Genomic DNA, 18,237 nt, shown 5'->3' with positions numbered 1-18,237 from the left:
TTTAAATAAAGATCATAGGATTTTGAGCTTAATGAACTTTAAACATGATTGCTGAATTAAAGCTGTTGTTATGAGTATGAGCCTTCAAACTTAGGAGGGGTGAGCAGTCAAGCCCAATTTGTAGCATTTGACTTCTCTGGTTAGGTTCTATTCTAGTCTGTTAAGATACTGGTCCGTTAAGTGTGAATCAGCTCAATTCAGCCTGCTGTTATGACTCTGAGCCATCAAAATTGAAATGAGAGTGAGCTGATCCTGGAATTTATTGTAGTGTGCCAATTTCACATCTATACCTTTTTATTTAAATCAGTAAATAAGTTTATGAAGGCAAACTGGGCATCAAGAAGATGCCATTTGAGCACAGTGAAAACGACAAAAAACTAAAGCAAACACCAGTCACTGAAGTATATCCAGGAAATCAAGAAATAACAGGGAGGTCCCTTTTGGGCAACCCACAATGCCAACTAGAGGTCATGGAAAATCAGTTATCTTTAACAGCCTGCAGCGAAGTAGCATCCTGTCAAAAGCCCTTCTGCTTCTTTCTTTCTAAATTGCCCAACAAATAGCAAAAGGAATAAGAGTAAGGGCTCTCCTTTTGAACTTGTTGGCGCCAAGCCCAAATCTTGCTCTTGACTGATGCAGTAATGACTCATTTCTGATTGATCAAGGAAATGGACTAGCTCCAGAGATTCCGGGTCCAGGGGCTGTGGAAGGATGTGATTCAAAGCTTTGCTTCTTCGAGGCACAGAAAGCACCTATTCATGGTAGAGATGCCCTTTTTTTGAAGGTGGCCAATGGGTGAGGACCTTCTCCAGTGTGGCCTCCATGAAAAAAGCAACCTTGGAAAGGCTGCTGTTTTCCAAATGGGCTTCCGAGGAAAAGGGCTGGCGCACTTTGTTGCACAGCTAAGGTTTTTAAAATAGGACTTGACTCTGAAAGTTCCCTCCTTGCTCAGGAACCACTGACATCAGTATATAGTTTTTTGGTGATTTAAGTTCTAGTTATAAATTCTATGTATAGTTATTCAAATCAATACCACAACAAATACTTGTGGTTCTCTTTTGAGTGTCTCTCTCATTGTTTTATGCATTATAGTGGCTCTTTTCTGTGATTTCATTGTCATTTTTACTGGGGGAAATATGGAACCAACACAGGTTTCTTGTTTGCAGTTTTTGATTGCATTGAATGAGTTTCTATTTTTCATCTCATCTGTGTTGGTAGTTCATGCCCATTGAATGATGCTGTCTTAAATAACTTGAATATTGTGCAAATATGTTCTCCAATAAAGATGGTTTAAATTGTTTCAGATCGAGCTTCTTCTCCGTCAGAGGATGCATTTCTTAGCCGACTCATTGAAACAGGTGCAACAGATAGTTGCTCCACAAATTGCTGCCCTGATCAGATGGAAGATGATAGAAAAACTCCTAATGGAAGGACTAAGAATATTTTGTGTAATTTAGTAGGTGCTATTAACAGCCTGTGGTATTTGAAGAACAGGCTACATGCTGCAGTTATGGAAGTACTTCCTGAAGATGGTGAGAATTGAGGGGTTTAGGTTTACCTTATACTCTGTTTTGAGTTCTGTAAGTACTTACCTATATTGTCATCTCATTTTTTTTTTTGGGTGCATACTGCTCTCTTGTATAGGTTCATGTAATCAAAAAGCATCCTGCAATCTAGAGACAGAGGTTAAGAACTTGAGATTAGCGCTAGGGGAGCTTCATTTGAGGCACAAATCTTTGGCATGGGAAATGCAGTGTCATTGGGACACTGATGCAAAGAATAAAGCTGAGCTCAAGCGTTTGAGAGGTAGTTTCTATTTTTATCTGGATTCATAGTTAATTTGCTAATTTGTGAATCATATAACCATATCCAAAAACATTTGAGTGTTAATAGTCAAACTTATTGCTCCCCTTGTGTTTGATTGAGCTAAACTTTTACAGTTTTCTACATTCAAGTAATCAATCAAGAGATTTGAGTTTCTAACTGCTTTGGTTTGGGATGGCTGAGGGTTTTTAAGGGAAATCATTTTCCATTTCTTAATTAATGCTTGTCTTAGCCCACTTCCTATGTTTGGAGCATAACCTTCTTACTTTCAGGGGCTTAGAAAGCTGCGAATATATGTTACAACTGTTTGGATACTCTTTCTTAGCTTTTCTGAAGAATTTAAACTTGTAATTTGCAACTGTTTGGATTCTGTGTTAAATTTTTGGACAGATGTATTAATATTTTTTGCCTTCAAGTCATTTGATCACAAGCTTATATGAGTGAAAATGGGAATTCCAATTTGTTAGTTGCACTTGATCATTCCAAGTTGTAGAATTTCTATAAAATTTTTGAATTGATGCATTAAATGTGTTTTTCCTAACCTGTGTTACCAGAACAAATGGATGAAATTACATTATTTTTCTTGGATGGCTAATGGCTTTAGGAATATGCACACAAACCCGCATGCAGACGCACAAATGCAGACATGGTTTCACTAGGCTTTTTGGGGATTGTATCCTGGGAATCTCTTGGGTAGATGCAAGGGGGTGGACCCCACCTGTAGGGTTCCAGGAAGTTAGTTATATTGTGTTTGCGTTCGTGTGTGCATGTGTGTGCTTGTGTGTATCACTTAGAATAGAAATTTAGTTTATTATGAGAAATCAAAATATCAAATAATAATATCGTTGCCTAACTGTACGTAGGCATGTATAAGGGCATTTCTATGTAGTGAAATTTGGAAAGAAAACTTATATTTTTTTGTTCAAAAATATTATTATAATTATTGTAGACACATTTGAGGGCATTTTGTTCAAATTATAAACAAATTTTGAAAATAAAGATTTTTTTCATCATATACAATATTTACTTAAAGTAGACCCAAATAAGGTAGTTCAGCATAAATTACTTCTAAAGTATGGGTATTTTGATTAAACGCAATGATTTATAGACATAACATATTCTTCTTTTAAATATATAATAGATTGACTTTGATATGGATGTGTACCGTGTTTTTCTCTCTTGTAACTTAGCATGGGTTATTTCATCCTTGTTCTGCCTTGCCAGTCACATTTCACGTCCTTCAATTGGCATGGCAAGTATTTTTTTGATAGATAAAGGAGGAGGATGATACAAGAGGGTAAAGACATCTTCCTTGAAGAAATGAAAGCCAAGAAAAGTGCAATGAACCAGAAAAAAAAAAGGAAAAAAAAAAATGGTGCGAAGATTGACAGTCTGTTTTGCATATCAATAAAAGGATTTCTCTGAGTAACTTGCTGGTAGAGTGCCAAAGTGAAGCTTAAAAAGCTCACCATGATTGGCATGTTATTATGTGAAGGACACCATTATACCACATGCACAACCTCTCCAAGCAGAGTCAAACCCTGGTTGCCTTGTGGGAGGCTGCGAGATGAGTCACTGGGACACACAACATGAAATAGTTTACTCCTTTATGCGGCCAGATTCCACATTTGTGATCTAGTAATGGATGCATTATCCTTTTTTGAAGTCTTCTATTAATTAGTGTGGGAGGATGTGCAGTTGTTTGCTGGTCCTGTTGATTGACCTTTTTGTGGGGTTAATGTAGTGGCACGAACACAATGCTTTGAGTAGGATGATATTCTGGTAGGGCTGTGGATAGGCACCTTGTGGGAGGTATGTGGTTGGGGAGTGAGGGGGTGATAGGCTTCCGTTGTGTCCCTTTTGCAGTTTGCGGATGATATTGTTATCTTCTTAGATGATCAAAGAGTGTCTTTCTTGAATTTCCTTAGTATTATTCAAATTTTTTTTAGTAGATTTCTGAGTTAAGAACTAGTCTGGGGAAAACGGGATTGGGGCTTCTAATCTTAATTTTGATAGGGATGTAGGGTGTTGGAGTTGATTTTTCATTTGGCCTATTCTATAGATCCTTTGGGTGGTTATCCTAGGTCGTTAGGCTAAGGGATCTTCTGGTGACTGAGGGAGCTAGGTGTTTGGATGAGTGGAAGGGTGCTTTGTTCTGTTCAGGTGGTCATATTACCCTTGTTCAGGCATTCGTCTCTTCTATTCCTTTGTTTGACTTGTCTATTTTTTTAGAATTCTTGTTGTGGTAACTAACATGATTGAGAAAATTATAAGAGATTCTCTTTGGTCAGGGGTAGGGGAGACGAGGGATGTTTAATGTTGGGAGATGGATTCTAGGTCTATGTTGGAGGGAGCTTAAGTATTGGAAGGTTTCTGTCGAAAAGCACAGCTCTATTGGTAAATGATTATGGTGGTTTCCCTTGGAGACGAACTCTCTGTGAAACAAAGTTATTAGAAGTAAATTTGGCTTGCAGGTGAATGTTTAGGATGCAATTTTGGGTGTTAGATGTTCTCCGGGGGTCCTAGGAGTTTTATTTCATAAGCTGACCCTTATTCTTTCCCTGCATTAATGAATTGGGTGAGGCTCTCATATTCAGTTTTGGGATGATGTATGCTTGCTGATATTCCCTTACCTAGCATTTTTCCTCATCACTATTGCCTTTCCACATCCTACAATGCTGTCATTTTTTATTTTATTTTATTTTATTTTATTTTTTAAATATCTAGTGGTAATATTTGTACTTATGATTTTCATATTAGAAGATATTTAAATGATAGGGAGGTGGAGATATTTAAATGATAGGAAGGTGGAGGGCTCTCTTTGCTTTCTCTATTGGAGGAGTGTCGCCCTTAAAACAAGAGGGATGTTTAAGTTTGGGATTTTCAGGAGTCTTTTTCTTGTAAATTGTTCTGATTGCATCTAATTCGTCTTTTCTGATTCACCGTTGTTTTCGAAGGGCAAAGTTCCTCTGAAGATTTAATCATTCATTTGTTTGTTGGTTCTTAATAGATTACACCCCAGGAATCCTTTGCAGAGTAGGAGGCCTTCAAAGGCACTGTTACCAGATTTTTGTTTTTATACCTTTAACAGTTCAGAGACTCCTACACATTTCTTTTTATGCTGCGTGTAGGGGACTTGGGTGTATAGAGCAGGTTGTTTGGACTCTTGAGAAAATTGAGTCTTGTTGAAGATGGTGGGAGATCTTTTGACTATTTGTTTAAGATGATTTGGGAGTAGTGAGGTTGCTGGTTGTTTGTGGGGATGTGTGGTGTTTGCTCTTTTGTGGAAAATTTGGTTGGAACGTATTTTTAATGGAAAAGGGTTGAATGTATCCTCACTTTGGGACAGGATACATTATTTGGTGTCATTTTGGGCGTTTACAGTGGGACGTTTCAAGGGAACATGTTTTTTAGCCGAAAGTTTAGCAGGATTGGAATGCCTTACTATCTTAATAGTGGCTTATATTCTTTTTCTGTTGTTTCATTTTAGGAGGATATCTTATCCTATATTCCTTTTCTTCTTATGATATCTTTTCTTTTTTCCCAGTATTGAGTTAGGCATAGCACTTGTTGAATATAACATAAGGGAGAGGCGGTTATGGTTTGGGCATTTGAAATGTAGACCAAATAATGCACCATTGGAGGAGTGATCTAGTTACTATTACTAGTAGAAGGGGTAGGTGCAGATCTAAAACATGGAATGAGATGGTAATGAAGGATTTAATATCGCTTAAGCTGGCCAAGGAAAATGCCCTCGTTTGTTGGCGGAAAATGATTCATGTAGATGGGCCCACCTAGTGAGACTTAAGGGCTTGGTATGTTGTTGATGTATCCAAAAAAAAGTAGTAGTCTGACTTCTGAGGTACTGAAATACATGAGGCATTTGGCGTCAGGCAGCCTAAATTATTACTGACAATATGTTTGCATTTAGTAATTGATATATTGTTGGACCAATTGGCTAAGAGTATTCAAAAGGAGGTTCCATGGTGTATGTTGTTTGCAGATGATATTGTATTAATTGATCAAAATAGGGACGGAGTAGAAGCTGAGTTAGAATTATGGAGAGAAGCTTTGAAATCTAGAGGCTTTAGGATAAGTAGAAATAAGACAAAATATATGAAATGTAATTTTAGTAATGATTGGAGGAATATTGGAGACAAAATTGAACTTGATGATGAAGAAATAAATAGCACTTGTAGATTTCAATACCTTGGATCTATAATGCAAGTTGAAGGAGAAATTGAAGATGATGTAATGCATAGAGTTAAATTAGGTTGGGTAAAATGGAGAAGTACTTCAAGTGTGCTCTGTGATCGTAGAATACCCTTACAATTAAAAGGGAAGTTTTATAGGACAGCTATAAGACCAGCTATGCTTTATGGAACGGAATGTTGGGTGATGAAGAAACATAATATCGAAAAAGTAAAAGTTGCCGAGATGAGAATGCTTAGATGGATGAGTTGTATTACATTGAAAGATAATTAAGCAATGAGCATATTCGCGGTAAGTTAGGTGTAGCTCCTATAGAAGATAAGATAAGGGAGGGACGACTCAGATGGTATGGACACTTGCAACGTAGGCCACATAGTGCACCAGTGATCAAGAGTAAGTTAGTTACTGTGGGGGGTAGTAGAAGGGGTAGGGGTAGACCTAAAATAACTTGGGAAGAGATAGTGTGTAACGATTTAATATCCCTGAATTTGTCAAAAGAAATTGTCCATGGTCGCATAAATTGGCAGAAAAAGATTCATATAGCCGACCCCATCTTGTGGGAATTAAGGCTTGGTTTTGTTGTTACTTTTTCAGACATTTCTTTGTTTTGATTTTTCTTCTTTTAGTAATTATTGAAGATATATTCCTTCTCTTGATTTTTTATTTATTATTTAATGATATTTAATTAATTATTTTTTAGAAACTGAACACATCCCTAAATTTTGAGAAAGAATAATTTGATTTAAGGAATAGCTGAGATGTTTTGGGTTGTATGGAAGTTTTTGTCTTCTCCTTCCTCTTCCTCCTTTTTGGTGTTTTAACTCCGGTTATGTTATGGTACAATGCCTCGGTAAATGCTCAGCCAGGGAGATTTATTATTTTTGTTGCTTTTTTGAAGGAGAATTGGACAATACTATTGCAGAGTTGGAAGACAGTAATCGTAAACTGGCAACTCTTAAAGCAGGGAGGAACGAAGCAAAAGGGGCATTTTTCCGTGTTCTAAACCTGAGTGGTAAGCATACTGCTGGTGATAGGACCAGGGACAAACAAAAAGATTTGCAAGATGTGGAGTCTGCACTTAAGGAACTATTGGTAAGTTGTCCGCATTCTATTTGGGTTCAGTACTTTTCTGGAAACTGCTTAACCTGAAGCTGGTAGGTTATCTTTGATGTGGACTCATGTACAGGAGGAAGCTTCTTGTCGACTAATAGAACTCAAGGCTCTTCATGAAGAAAGGATAGAAATATTAAGGAAATTATCTAATTTGCAGGTTTGTTTTGCAGATCCTTAATTTTTCTGTTTTCCTTTGTGATTGTATTTCTAGTACGGCGCTTTGTTCTGTCACAATTTTTAGAGCAAACATAGTTATATTTTGAATGGGAGTCGTTGACTACAGAACATTTTGAAGAATGTAAAGTATATATCTTCCTCGCAAGCTTACCTTTTGGTAGGAGATCAATTAGCGAAGTCAAAAGCAGAAGTTGTCCAGTATCAGGCTTTATTTGAGAAACTACAGGTTGTAACTGGTCGGTAGTTTCATTAATGCCTTTCCTCTCATTTTCTTGATAGTATCTTGATATAATGCTTACTGTTCTACTCTTTTTAATTGGGGAATTGTAGGTTGAGAAAGATAATATTGCCTGGCGGGAAAGGGATGTGAATATGAAAAATGATTTGGTCGAAGTTTTTAGAAGATCCTCTACAGTGGCTGATTCTGGAATTTTTGATCTTGAGAAAGAGATACAGAAGCATACCGATGAAAGAATTCTTATTGAAACTAAGCTGGAAGAGGCATCAAGAGAACCAGGTATGAAGCAGATAAGTGCTTTCTTGTATCTGCATGAAGTCTCTGTAGTCTGCAGTCTTAATCTTTGTTTTTTTAGTATATGGTCTTATACTTGCTATCCTGATGGACATCTTCTGCACTTCAGGAAGGAAAGATATTATTGCTGAATTTAAAGCCTTGGTTTCCTCATTTCCTGATGATATGGGCGCCATGCAAGGTCAACTAAGTAAATATAAAGAGGCTGCAGCTGATGTGCACACCTTGCGGGCTGATGTGCAATCTCTTTCTAATGTTCTTGATAGGAAGGTTTGTTTTCGAGTTATATATGTGGTCATGTCATGTTCTTTGATGTGGTTGAAGGTCTAAAGACTTCACACTTTGAAACAGGCAAAAGAGTTGGAAACTTTATCTGCTAGATGTGCTGACCAGGCTGCTGAAATACAGAAATTGCAAGCTGTGGTATGATTATCATCTCAATACAATTATTGTAGTGCTACCTATAGCTTGATATTTCACTATTTAATACATGTTTATTTATTCTGGTACTTTCTGCAGTTTTGAAAAATATCTGCTGCACTGGATATATTCTGCATATATTATATGCATATATGATTGGAAGATATTCTATACATCATGCCTGTGATGTTATGCTTATTGTATATATGAGTAGTATGGAATCATATAGTGAAAAATAAGTGAAACAGAGATTGCAAAAGTGCGTGTAGAATAGGGATAGTGAGATAATGATGGAGTTTCATCTGACATTATTATTAAGCCTGAAATATATTGTTGGTTCAATCCCAAATAGCTTAGGCTCTCGGTGTTGAGTGGTCATTTAACATGGTACCGATGCTCCAATTTTTTGAATCAAATAAATTCTTTGACTTCAACTTCATTGCTCTATATTTAAACTGTTTCTGCTATTGACTGTTGGTCTGGCCATCCATGAGCCGAAAAGGATGCATGAAAGGAGACCAGCGGAAGGTGGTTGTTAGCTTTAGTTACATTATTGACCTATTCCCTAGCAAGTTAGCAACTTAAGAATTTGATGCTAATAAGTAAACAACTTTAAGCATTTGAGGCTAACAAGTGGTTTAACAATGTTGTGTGTTCAAATTTCATTATTTGTCACTAGGTGTGTAGCCTATTGACATGCAGTGCACCTTGAAGGCTTTGTTGTTGTTTTATTTTCTGTTTGTTATGTTGTTATTTTTGTTCTTGAGGAGGACTGCTTGTCCCCTGTAATGTTTGTGTTTACTCTTATACTCTAATGTTTTCATCTTTATTATTAAAAAAAAAAGTTGACTGCTGCCATGGGCAGCAAATGCAGTAACATGAAAAAAAATACTCCAATTCCCTTCAAGGCCTAATCAATCCACATCGTAATTGATCAGAGCTCAAGGTCGATGCCCATTGAAGCCACTGTCAGAGCCAGAACCAGTTTACAACAGAAGCCACCATTGCTTCCAGTCCCCAAGGTTACTCTAGGATCAAAACTGACAGTTGACATCCATGTGCCATTGTCGTTCTCAACCAAATTCAATCACCAGTGATGGAACTACAGCAAAATGTCGCCATCACTGTTAAGCCAGGCCATCGTCAGTGGTCCATTCTCTCATTGCCATTAAATCTGTCAAATGTCACAAATAAAGTGCAAAAAAGTCCCTACCTTGTTCAATTTGATTGAAGAAGTTGATTTAAAAGAACCTTCTTGCTTGATTTTGACCAGATCAACCATACTGTCTAAACTTCCTGGACCGAGAATTAAAAAGAGGCACAAGAAAGAGGGGAAATTTGTGATTAATTTAGCCTTACTGTTTGTTATGGAAAAGTTCGAATCTAGGATGAGCAAGCTTGACTATATGCTTTTCACTCTTATCAATCATTGATCCTAATTAGAAGAGATGCCTTCGCTTGAGCCCATTAAAGAGGAGGTAGTCTAGAAAAAAAAGAGGTCAAATTCTTTCTAACTCAGCGAGAATGATGTAGTATGCAAGGTAGAGCCTTTCTATTTTAAAATGGTTTCCATGTACTAGCTTTATTAGAGTTGACTTGCAATTATTTTGTCTTGGATCAGTCCTGCGTCAAGAGTTGTTAGTGTGATATATATTGTTGGCTCATTCCTTAATAGTTTAAGCTTTGGGCCCAAGTGGTAGTTTAACAATTACAAATACTAAGACATTTTTTTCCTGCTGAGCAATTTGGGGTGGTGAGAAATCGGGCACTAATTTTGGCTCAAATTTTTTTTTTTTTTTTTTAAATTTAAATTATCAAGATTGGAAGCAATATATTGTCCATTTTATCTTCCATGTAATTTCCAGTTCCATTATGTTAATTGAGTGTTTTTGGCTTTTGATATGATGATATCTTATGGATGAGGAGTCTATTTCCTCTAAATCTCATTATCCCAGTAGGCTATCATTTCCTTATATGTGTCCTGTGTTGAGGCCTGAAGGCTGGAAGGCCTTTTTTAGCATTGAATATCACTGTTTTTGAAGTGACTTATTAGGAATTTATTTCATCTTGAACATTTCAAGAGAAATGAGTGCTTGTTTGGCTTGCAGCATAAAAAAATATTCTCATGGAATGACATTCCTGGGAATCTCATTATCGGGAATGGGATGCTGGCCTCATGGGAATATTTTTGTTTGGTTTGTGTTTTAAGATCCCAAAGAATGTACATAGGATTCCTATGTCAATGTTTGGTCCAACATGGGAATGCTGTCCGATATTTTAAGAAGATAATCATTATATCCTTGCCATATGTGTAACAACTATGTGAAGAACAATTATATTTTAAAACCCAAAAACTCACTAAAAATATGTACTTAATTAAATTTATAACCCAAAATTTTCAACAGTTACAAAATTAAAATATTTAGCACTTTTTTAATTGATTAACTGAAATGATTGAGGGCAATGTAGTGTCTAAATATTAACTATTACATTGAATTTTTATAAGACAATTTTTTATATTATTTTTAATCATTAAATTACCAATGCTAAATGTTAATTAACATAAATATTTACATTTCTAATATAAATTTTGAAAATAATGTATATATTTAATTAACATATATTTTTATAATTTAAAAACTAATATTTATATTAATATAAAATATTTACATTTTATTTTATTAATAATCTATCATTTTTAATATAATAATAGTGTAATTATAGTATATTGTCGGGGTATTATTGTCCAAAATCCTAAATAATGAGGGCAATTGGGTCCAAAAAATAGGATTCCCATGGGAATAGGAACCCCATGAAAATTACCCATGAGGGGAGGTGGGAATAGGAAGCCCAAGTTTCATGGGAATCCTTTCATTCCCAAGAATGTGAGCATGCTTGCCACGTTAGATTCTTGTGCTCAAACAAACATGGTATTGTGAGGCCATGGGCATCACATATATGGTAATCTTGAAAGATTCCCGTGAAACAAATGCCCCCTAAGGGTGTTGTTACTAGATATTTATTTTTAATATTTAATTTTTTTGGGTACAATCTGCGGTAGTTTTGTCATTATGCAACAGCTTGAACAACTTTGCCTTTCAATTTTTTTGGTTGTGAATAGAAATGGAATTGTGTTGGTTTCTAATCAGTCGTCACGTTAGATTCTCATGCTCAAACAAACGCCCAGGAACCTTGAAAGATGACATGAAACAAATGCCCCCTAAGGTTGTTTTTACCAAATGCTTCTTTATTTTTACTGTTATAATTTTTTTGGCTAAAATCTGCGGCATTGTCATTATGCAACAGCTTGAATATCTTTGCATTTCAATTTTTTTAAGTGCAAGTAGAAATGGAATTGTGTTGGTTTCTAATCCCAATCTTGTTAACAATGAGAGATGGTTTTATTTTATTTTATTCTTAGTTTCCATCTTCTTTTTTCTTTGTGTGGTGGTATTGAAGCAGATTTTACTTCTTCAGTAGTGTAAACTTCACTTTTTGCTGATACATGGGTGAAGCATATTACCGAATTTTTTTTTTTTTTTTCGGGGGGGGGGAATTGCCTTCCTTAATTTGTGTCAAAAGTATAGTAGTAGCATAAAAACACTTTAATATCAGCATAATCCACATGTGTCATTGTGTTTGATCCTCATGTCTCCAGCAAACTACTCTGTCAGACCACAACTCAATTTGTCTTTAATCCATGAATATGTTGTTTTTCCATTCATGAAAGCATGGCTGGCCAATAATGCGTCACCTTTGTTCCCTTAATCCAGCATATATTATAAATTTATTATATTAGTACTATTGCTGATGTAAAAAAGAGCACTGGAACTATTATTGTTTTCTTCCCTTATGACAAAGCTCGCTTTGCCTCTTGTTGAATCCATATATTTATGGTTTCTGGTTGGTGACTTTTGAGGAGTTTTTCTTCAGTCTTCACGACCATACTGAATTGAATGCCAGTTTAGAACCTAAAGGTCAGGCTTATGATTGTGTGGATTGGGTTTCTTGGATAGAGTTATGGGCATGGGCTGGAAAGGGTTTGAACTGGGATTGGGGAATTGGATTAAGGGGTGCCTTTTGTGTGCGTGTTTTTATGGGGAGGGTAGACCTTTATTAGAGCGGAATGATTGATAGAGAAAGGGAGGTCTACTATCCCTTTCCTTTTTCACTATTGTGACAGATGCTTTGAGTAGAGCAGTTGATAGTGAAGTTGATAAGAGGATTGGTGGAAGACATAAAGATGGGCCATGAGAACTTATCTATATTACATTTGCAATTTCGATTCATTTTGCTAGGCTAGCTGGTTGTAATGTTCTGAGTTGGCCTATTACATATATATAGGTGCCACCTTAGGTGGTAATCGCACTTCTGATTCTTTTCAAGACCTGTATTTTGAGAGTGTCTAGAAGGCTATATGGGTGGAAAGGACTTTTTCCACTCTTGGGGGTCATATTACTCTTATTGATGCTTGTCTGTCGTCAATTCCCCTGTTTTACCTGTCCCTTTCCAAAATTCCTGTGAGAGTGGCTCAATGATAAAGAAAAACTGTTATATTGTTTTCACTGCTTCCCAACTTGTCTATTTCTAGCTTTAATCTTCTCTTGCTCTGGAGGATATTTTTCTCCTGTTGCCATATTTCTTGTATGTTCTCCTATTAAAAATTTAGTTTAGGAAAAAAAAGGCTAGAAAAAGCAACACCTATTGCTCAAAGTTCAACCCCATATTGACACCTAGGGAGGAAATTATGTGCGCAGCATTACATTTACAATTGGTGAGGTAATACTGACGACCTACTTCTTTGGGTTGAACACTCCTCGACCATTGGGTCAAGGATTGCCTTCAAATAATTTTTTTACTTCTCTCATGAATATGTATTTTTTTTTTCTGTGTCAAATATGATCTTGATGGTTATGCTTCAATAACTTGGACTTCTCTTGGCACAGGTTCAAGATTTGAGGGAGAGTGATCTAGAGTTGAAACTTATTTTGGAAATGTTTAGACGTGAATCTACTGATTCAAGGTTAGATTTTGTTTATTCTTCTTATTATCCATTTATAAATTCGTTATGTTGAAGTACTTTTCTCTGTGTACATACGATATGTATAAGTGCTTAATACTGTGATATGCTCTTTTTTTTTTCCTAAATAATGTTTGTGAAAGCAGATCCACTTTTGTTTTTTACTCTTGTTGTTGGAGGTTGTTCTGAAAGTACCATTTCATGGATTCAGTGGTGGAAGGGGGAAATCTTGTAGCTTAACCTAGTATTTTTGCTCCTTTCATTTATCTGTTTCTTTATATGCTGTTCTCCTTTCTTACATTTTTGTTTAGTTGTTTCAATACCTTCTTTACTAAATAGGAGTATCCTATTCATTGATATGCTGATTGTAGCTTAGCCTAGTATTTTTGGTCCTTTCATTTATCTGTTTCTTTATATGCTGTTCACTTTTCTTGCATTTTTGTTTAGTTGTTTCAATACCTTCTTTACTGATTAGGAGTATCCTATTCATTGATATGCTGATCATTGAAGCAATAAAAGTTTGTAGTTAAATTCTTTCTTTGCCTATGAAAAGCATTTTTTGAGGTGATCCATTTGTTTTCCTCTATTGTTCACCTGTATTTTTCTTGTTTTCTTCCCTTCCCATTAAGTTTTTTTTTTTTTTTTGTTTTTTGTGTTTTTAAATCAAGCAAAATGTTTGTTCTAGGGGCACCTAGGGCTTACCAGCCCAAGTACACAAATAAAAAGAGAGTAGATGATATATATGATAAAAAAATCCAAAAATAAAGGATCTAATTATGTATATGATAAAAAAAATGCAAAATTCAAAGGTCATGTGTATTTCCTGAAAGTTGCCCTAAGCACATGAGACCTAAGCCAGCTATCTTTAAGTATTAAGAGTCATTTGAACTCCTTCAAATACTCCTCTATTCTTCCCCCTTACAACCTAGAAAATGGCGAATGGGATCTGGAATAAGGTTTTTTCCCCTTTCTATACATTCGCTTATACCTCCCCAAGCCCAAAGTACTTCACTAACAGACCCTGCTAGGATGCTTTTGCTCAATAGGATCCAAAAAGAGACAAATTTAACTCCTACTAATCTCTACTCCAAGAGCAGTGCATTAAAATGTGATTCACCGCTTCTGCTGCATTTTTACAGAGGAAATCTGTTCACCTGATCCCCTGCTTCTTTTTGAAGAATTTAATCTTGCAGCAGATATATTTCCATCTCCTGCACATATTAGCAAGGGGGAATATATATATACATACACACACGCGCGCACGCACACACACACACACACACACACATATATATATATAGAATAATGCATTAACAGAGAAAAGAGTATGTACAAAGAGCATACAGGAAGTATGCTAAAAGAAGTAGAGGGGAGAGAAAAGAGAAGATAAGCTACTTATTGAACATCAGCAGGACAGCTCGATCCAAACATGAATTCTTCAAAAGCAGTCCTGCTGAATCCTCTTGTAGTTCTAATTCATCTTAAGATATTCCCCAAAATCCTTATGAGTATAATTTCTCTTTGATTTTCTTCATTGGAGAAAACTTCCGATTTCTTTCTTCCCATATTTCCCATATAATTGCAAGGGGGATTTCATTCCTAATGATGCCTCGACCTTTATTGAGGTCCTTGAATCTCCAGCATGTAAATGCTAGTATATCCATTAGTAGAATGAGGCATAACCCATTTGCATTGCACTGGCCATTGGAAGCAATTCCAAACATTGTATGAGTAAGATAGGTGCAGTGGCAGATGGTCTGTGTTTTGTTCATCTTCTCAACACTATAAAACTCCAATGAACGAAGGCTCATCCTCTTCTCTTCAAGTTGTTTCATATTAGGGTTTCCCCCATGATGCTGTCCATGCAAAGAAGCAGATCTTAGATGGAATGGCGGACTGTCAAACATGGTTTTAAATAAAGGCCGCGACCGTTATGTAACGCCGTTACGTAAAGGTTTTTTGGGTTACCGATACCGTTACACACTGCAAAATCGGTGGAAAGAAAAATCGCGGCTGTTACGGACCGCGACCGTTACGTAAAGGCCGCTACGGCCGTTACGTAAACGCTACAGGACTGTTACACCAAAAAAATATTTTATTTTTTACTTTTTCTTCTCACTTTTTCTCTCTCTTTCATATATCATTCTCCATATACCAAGTGGCAAGAGGGGGAAAAGATTATAATGAGGATGACAATGATACAAAATTTACTTTTTCTTTAAATACTCACAATAGATGCATTAATTAACAATTTCAAAATACTAACTTGTTAGGAATTTTTTTTTAATAATATTAGTAATGTGATATTTATGTTCTTTATTTTTCAACTTCAACCTTCTTTCTTTTCTAGCTATTTTATATTTATATTATTCGTATGTCTTATGTGTCTAATAGACTAATGGAGTGTATAATGTATTTTATTTTATTAATTCATTTAGCACACATACGAATTTATCACAGATAAGAACAATGAGAAGTATAAATACACGCACACATGTAATTTCTATCAATGATGGTTTAAAACAAATGTAAACTTGTTGCCCTTACCAAATAACTTAGTTACTCGAAATAAAGGGTCCAAAATACACTAAAACCCTTTCTAAGAATGGCCAAAAGCTTAAAACATGCAAGTACGCTAATATGCACAAGGTTGTGCGTGCTTCAAAAAAATTCACGGTCGTTACACCCGCTTCCCGTTATGTAACATCCGCTACTCCTGCTTCCCGTTACACCTGTTACCGTTAAGTTACGCTACCCGCTACTGCGATTTAAAACCATGCTGTCAAATCTGCTTGTGGGGAGCCTTTCAATCAGACCTACATTGGTTGAGGGGATATTGAGTAATCAAATGGTTGTAGAAGGATTGCACCAAAATACTCCCTTTGTACTGAGGTTCCAGCAAAACCTGATGTAGAGATTGTTGTATCATATGGCTAGTTTATAAACATTTCTGATTGTTGTGTCAGAGCTCCAGCTGGGTTACTCTAAAAGCAACTGTTCCGTGAGTGGCAAATCCGTTCAAACTGTACTATATTGCAAACAAGAGCATCCTTATTTGTAGACAGCAAGAAGAGGTCCCTGTGCATCGTCGCTTAAAGGGTGAGGTAACCCAACAATCTTCCTTTATTCTAGTTTGAGTTCCTGTCCTAACTTTAATTCTAGCTTCCAGCCTAAGGGTTTCAACTGTGATTAAAACTCTCCAAGGGCTGTGGAATGGTGACCCTTTGGAGGAGTCAAGACACTGGGAAATAGTATTGTAGCCATATTTGCAACAAATAATCTTCTTCACATGCTATCCTTCTCAACCTCCATAACCACTCTCAACCTCCATAACCACTTTCTAATAAAGTTTCTTCATTCATCAAGTGTACTGCATTATGCCCAAGGCCCTTTGATTTCAATAAAGTGTGTTATTCCAATTATCTGTGCCCCCCACAGAAATTGTTTCTGAGTTTTTTCAATTCTCTCCTTTACAGATACAGGTACATGAAAAAGACGCAAAAAAAGCCCGCCAACATATATTGTTTCTGAATTTGTTCAATTCTCTCATTTAAAGATACAGGTATAGGGAAAAGAGGCAAAAAATCATGAGGGATGATAGAGAGGGTACTCTTTATGAGAGTTAAATTGCCCCCTTTTTATTAGTAAATGGATTTCCAAGAGGCTATCTACTTTCTCTACCACAGGATTCCTGGTAGTTTTAGATCCCTGCTCCCTAATGGTTGATTTTTGGGCAAAAATGCTTAAAAATAAAAATAAAAATTGGCAGTTGAAGGGTGGTTGTTGAGATTGATATGTGGCACAAGCACAGCAGATAAAAAAAATAGATTAATAAATCAATTGGTATGATTTAAGTTGATACTAGGTGAAGACAATATTAGGGAAGAATTCTTTGAGAGAGTCTGATCCTACACAATGAAGGCTGCTGAGTGTACCTTTGCGAGGAGTCATTTGATTCAATTTGATGGTGCCTCTCATGCCAAATAAAATGCCTCTCATGCATTGTGGTGTTATATCATAGGAAATATTTGGGTGCATTTTTTCTCCCTGCTGGGCTCTTCATTGTCAGGCATCTTGGCGGCTTGTCCCAACAAGTTGTGTACGATTTGCCTTGCTCTATACTCTTCTGTTCTGCCAGTTTATTTTTATGTCCATAAGAGATTGAGGCATTGTCGATGAGGGTAACATGAAATGATGTGACAAATGACATGATGTTTGTACTTCCATATTTCTAATTTATTGCGTTGAGAGACTGAATAATCTCAGATTTCTATCCATGACCAAAAAATAATTGAGTTCTCAACTGCATTTTGTTCGAGTTAGTTCTTTTGGCTCCTTCCAGGAGCCTTTATTTAAGATACATTGTTATGCGTTGAAATCAGTGTTTTAAAAGGCAAAGGCGTAAGGCAAGGCGTTTTATCCTCTGCGAGGCGAGGCTTAAGCATTTTAGGATTGTATTTTTTAAAATAATTAATAAATAAAAAAATTATATATAGTAGAAAAATGAGAAAAATATTAGAATAATGGAGAAAAAAATAAAAATATAATTCTTAAGTATTAAAAATAAGCCATAAGTTTTCAAACAAAAGAGAAAAAGCCAAATTTCAAATTTCTCCAGCCTGTTAAGGGACTGTTTGGGAGACGCCTGAAACTTCTCCAGCCTTGAACCCAACCTTCATGAGAAAATGGGAATAATTTTTAATATTCATTAGGTCAACTCTTGGTTGATTGTAAAAATAATATGGTCAGACCCGTTGGATAGAGACTTCGAGAGAGAGAGAGCAGAGGCTTCTTCGAGGCGTAAGAGAGAGCAGACGCTTCGAGCTTCGAGCAGAGGGTTCATTGGGAGAGAGCAGAGGCTTCGTCGAGGCGTAAAAGAGAGCAGAGGATTCAAGAGAGAGCAAAGGCTTTGTCGAGCTTCGTCCAGGCTTCGAAAGAG

The 18,237-nt window shown here is 36.2% G+C and overlaps 1 protein-coding gene across 2 annotated transcripts in view; it reads left to right on the top strand.

The window, feature by feature from the left end:
- Positions 1 to 18,237, top strand: part of LOC131166244 (E3 ubiquitin-protein ligase BRE1-like 1) — a 57,386-nt gene that overhangs the window by 15,891 nt on the left and 23,258 nt on the right. For both annotated transcript variants that reach the window (XR_009139775.1, XM_058124595.1), the window contains exons 4-12: positions 1,305 to 1,532; positions 1,645 to 1,806; positions 6,935 to 7,128; positions 7,223 to 7,306; positions 7,433 to 7,552; positions 7,657 to 7,843; positions 7,968 to 8,128; positions 8,210 to 8,281; positions 13,225 to 13,301. Coding sequence is in view for 1 of the 2 variants with exons in the window: in XM_058124595.1 (XP_057980578.1) it covers positions 1,305 to 1,532; positions 1,645 to 1,806; positions 6,935 to 7,128; positions 7,223 to 7,306; positions 7,433 to 7,552; positions 7,657 to 7,843; positions 7,968 to 8,128; positions 8,210 to 8,281; positions 13,225 to 13,301 (1,285 nt within the window). In the remaining variant the exon portion in view is untranslated. The remainder of the gene's footprint in view (positions 1 to 1,304; positions 1,533 to 1,644; positions 1,807 to 6,934; positions 7,129 to 7,222; positions 7,307 to 7,432; positions 7,553 to 7,656; positions 7,844 to 7,967; positions 8,129 to 8,209; positions 8,282 to 13,224; positions 13,302 to 18,237) is intronic.

This window comes from Malania oleifera, chromosome 10, assembly GCF_029873635.1.
Source record: "Malania oleifera isolate guangnan ecotype guangnan chromosome 10, ASM2987363v1, whole genome shotgun sequence".
NCBI classification, from domain to species: domain Eukaryota; kingdom Viridiplantae; phylum Streptophyta; class Magnoliopsida; order Santalales; family Ximeniaceae; genus Malania; species Malania oleifera.
The sequence above is the reverse complement of the archived record's forward strand: the minus strand, read 5'-3'. Positions and strand labels throughout refer to the sequence as shown.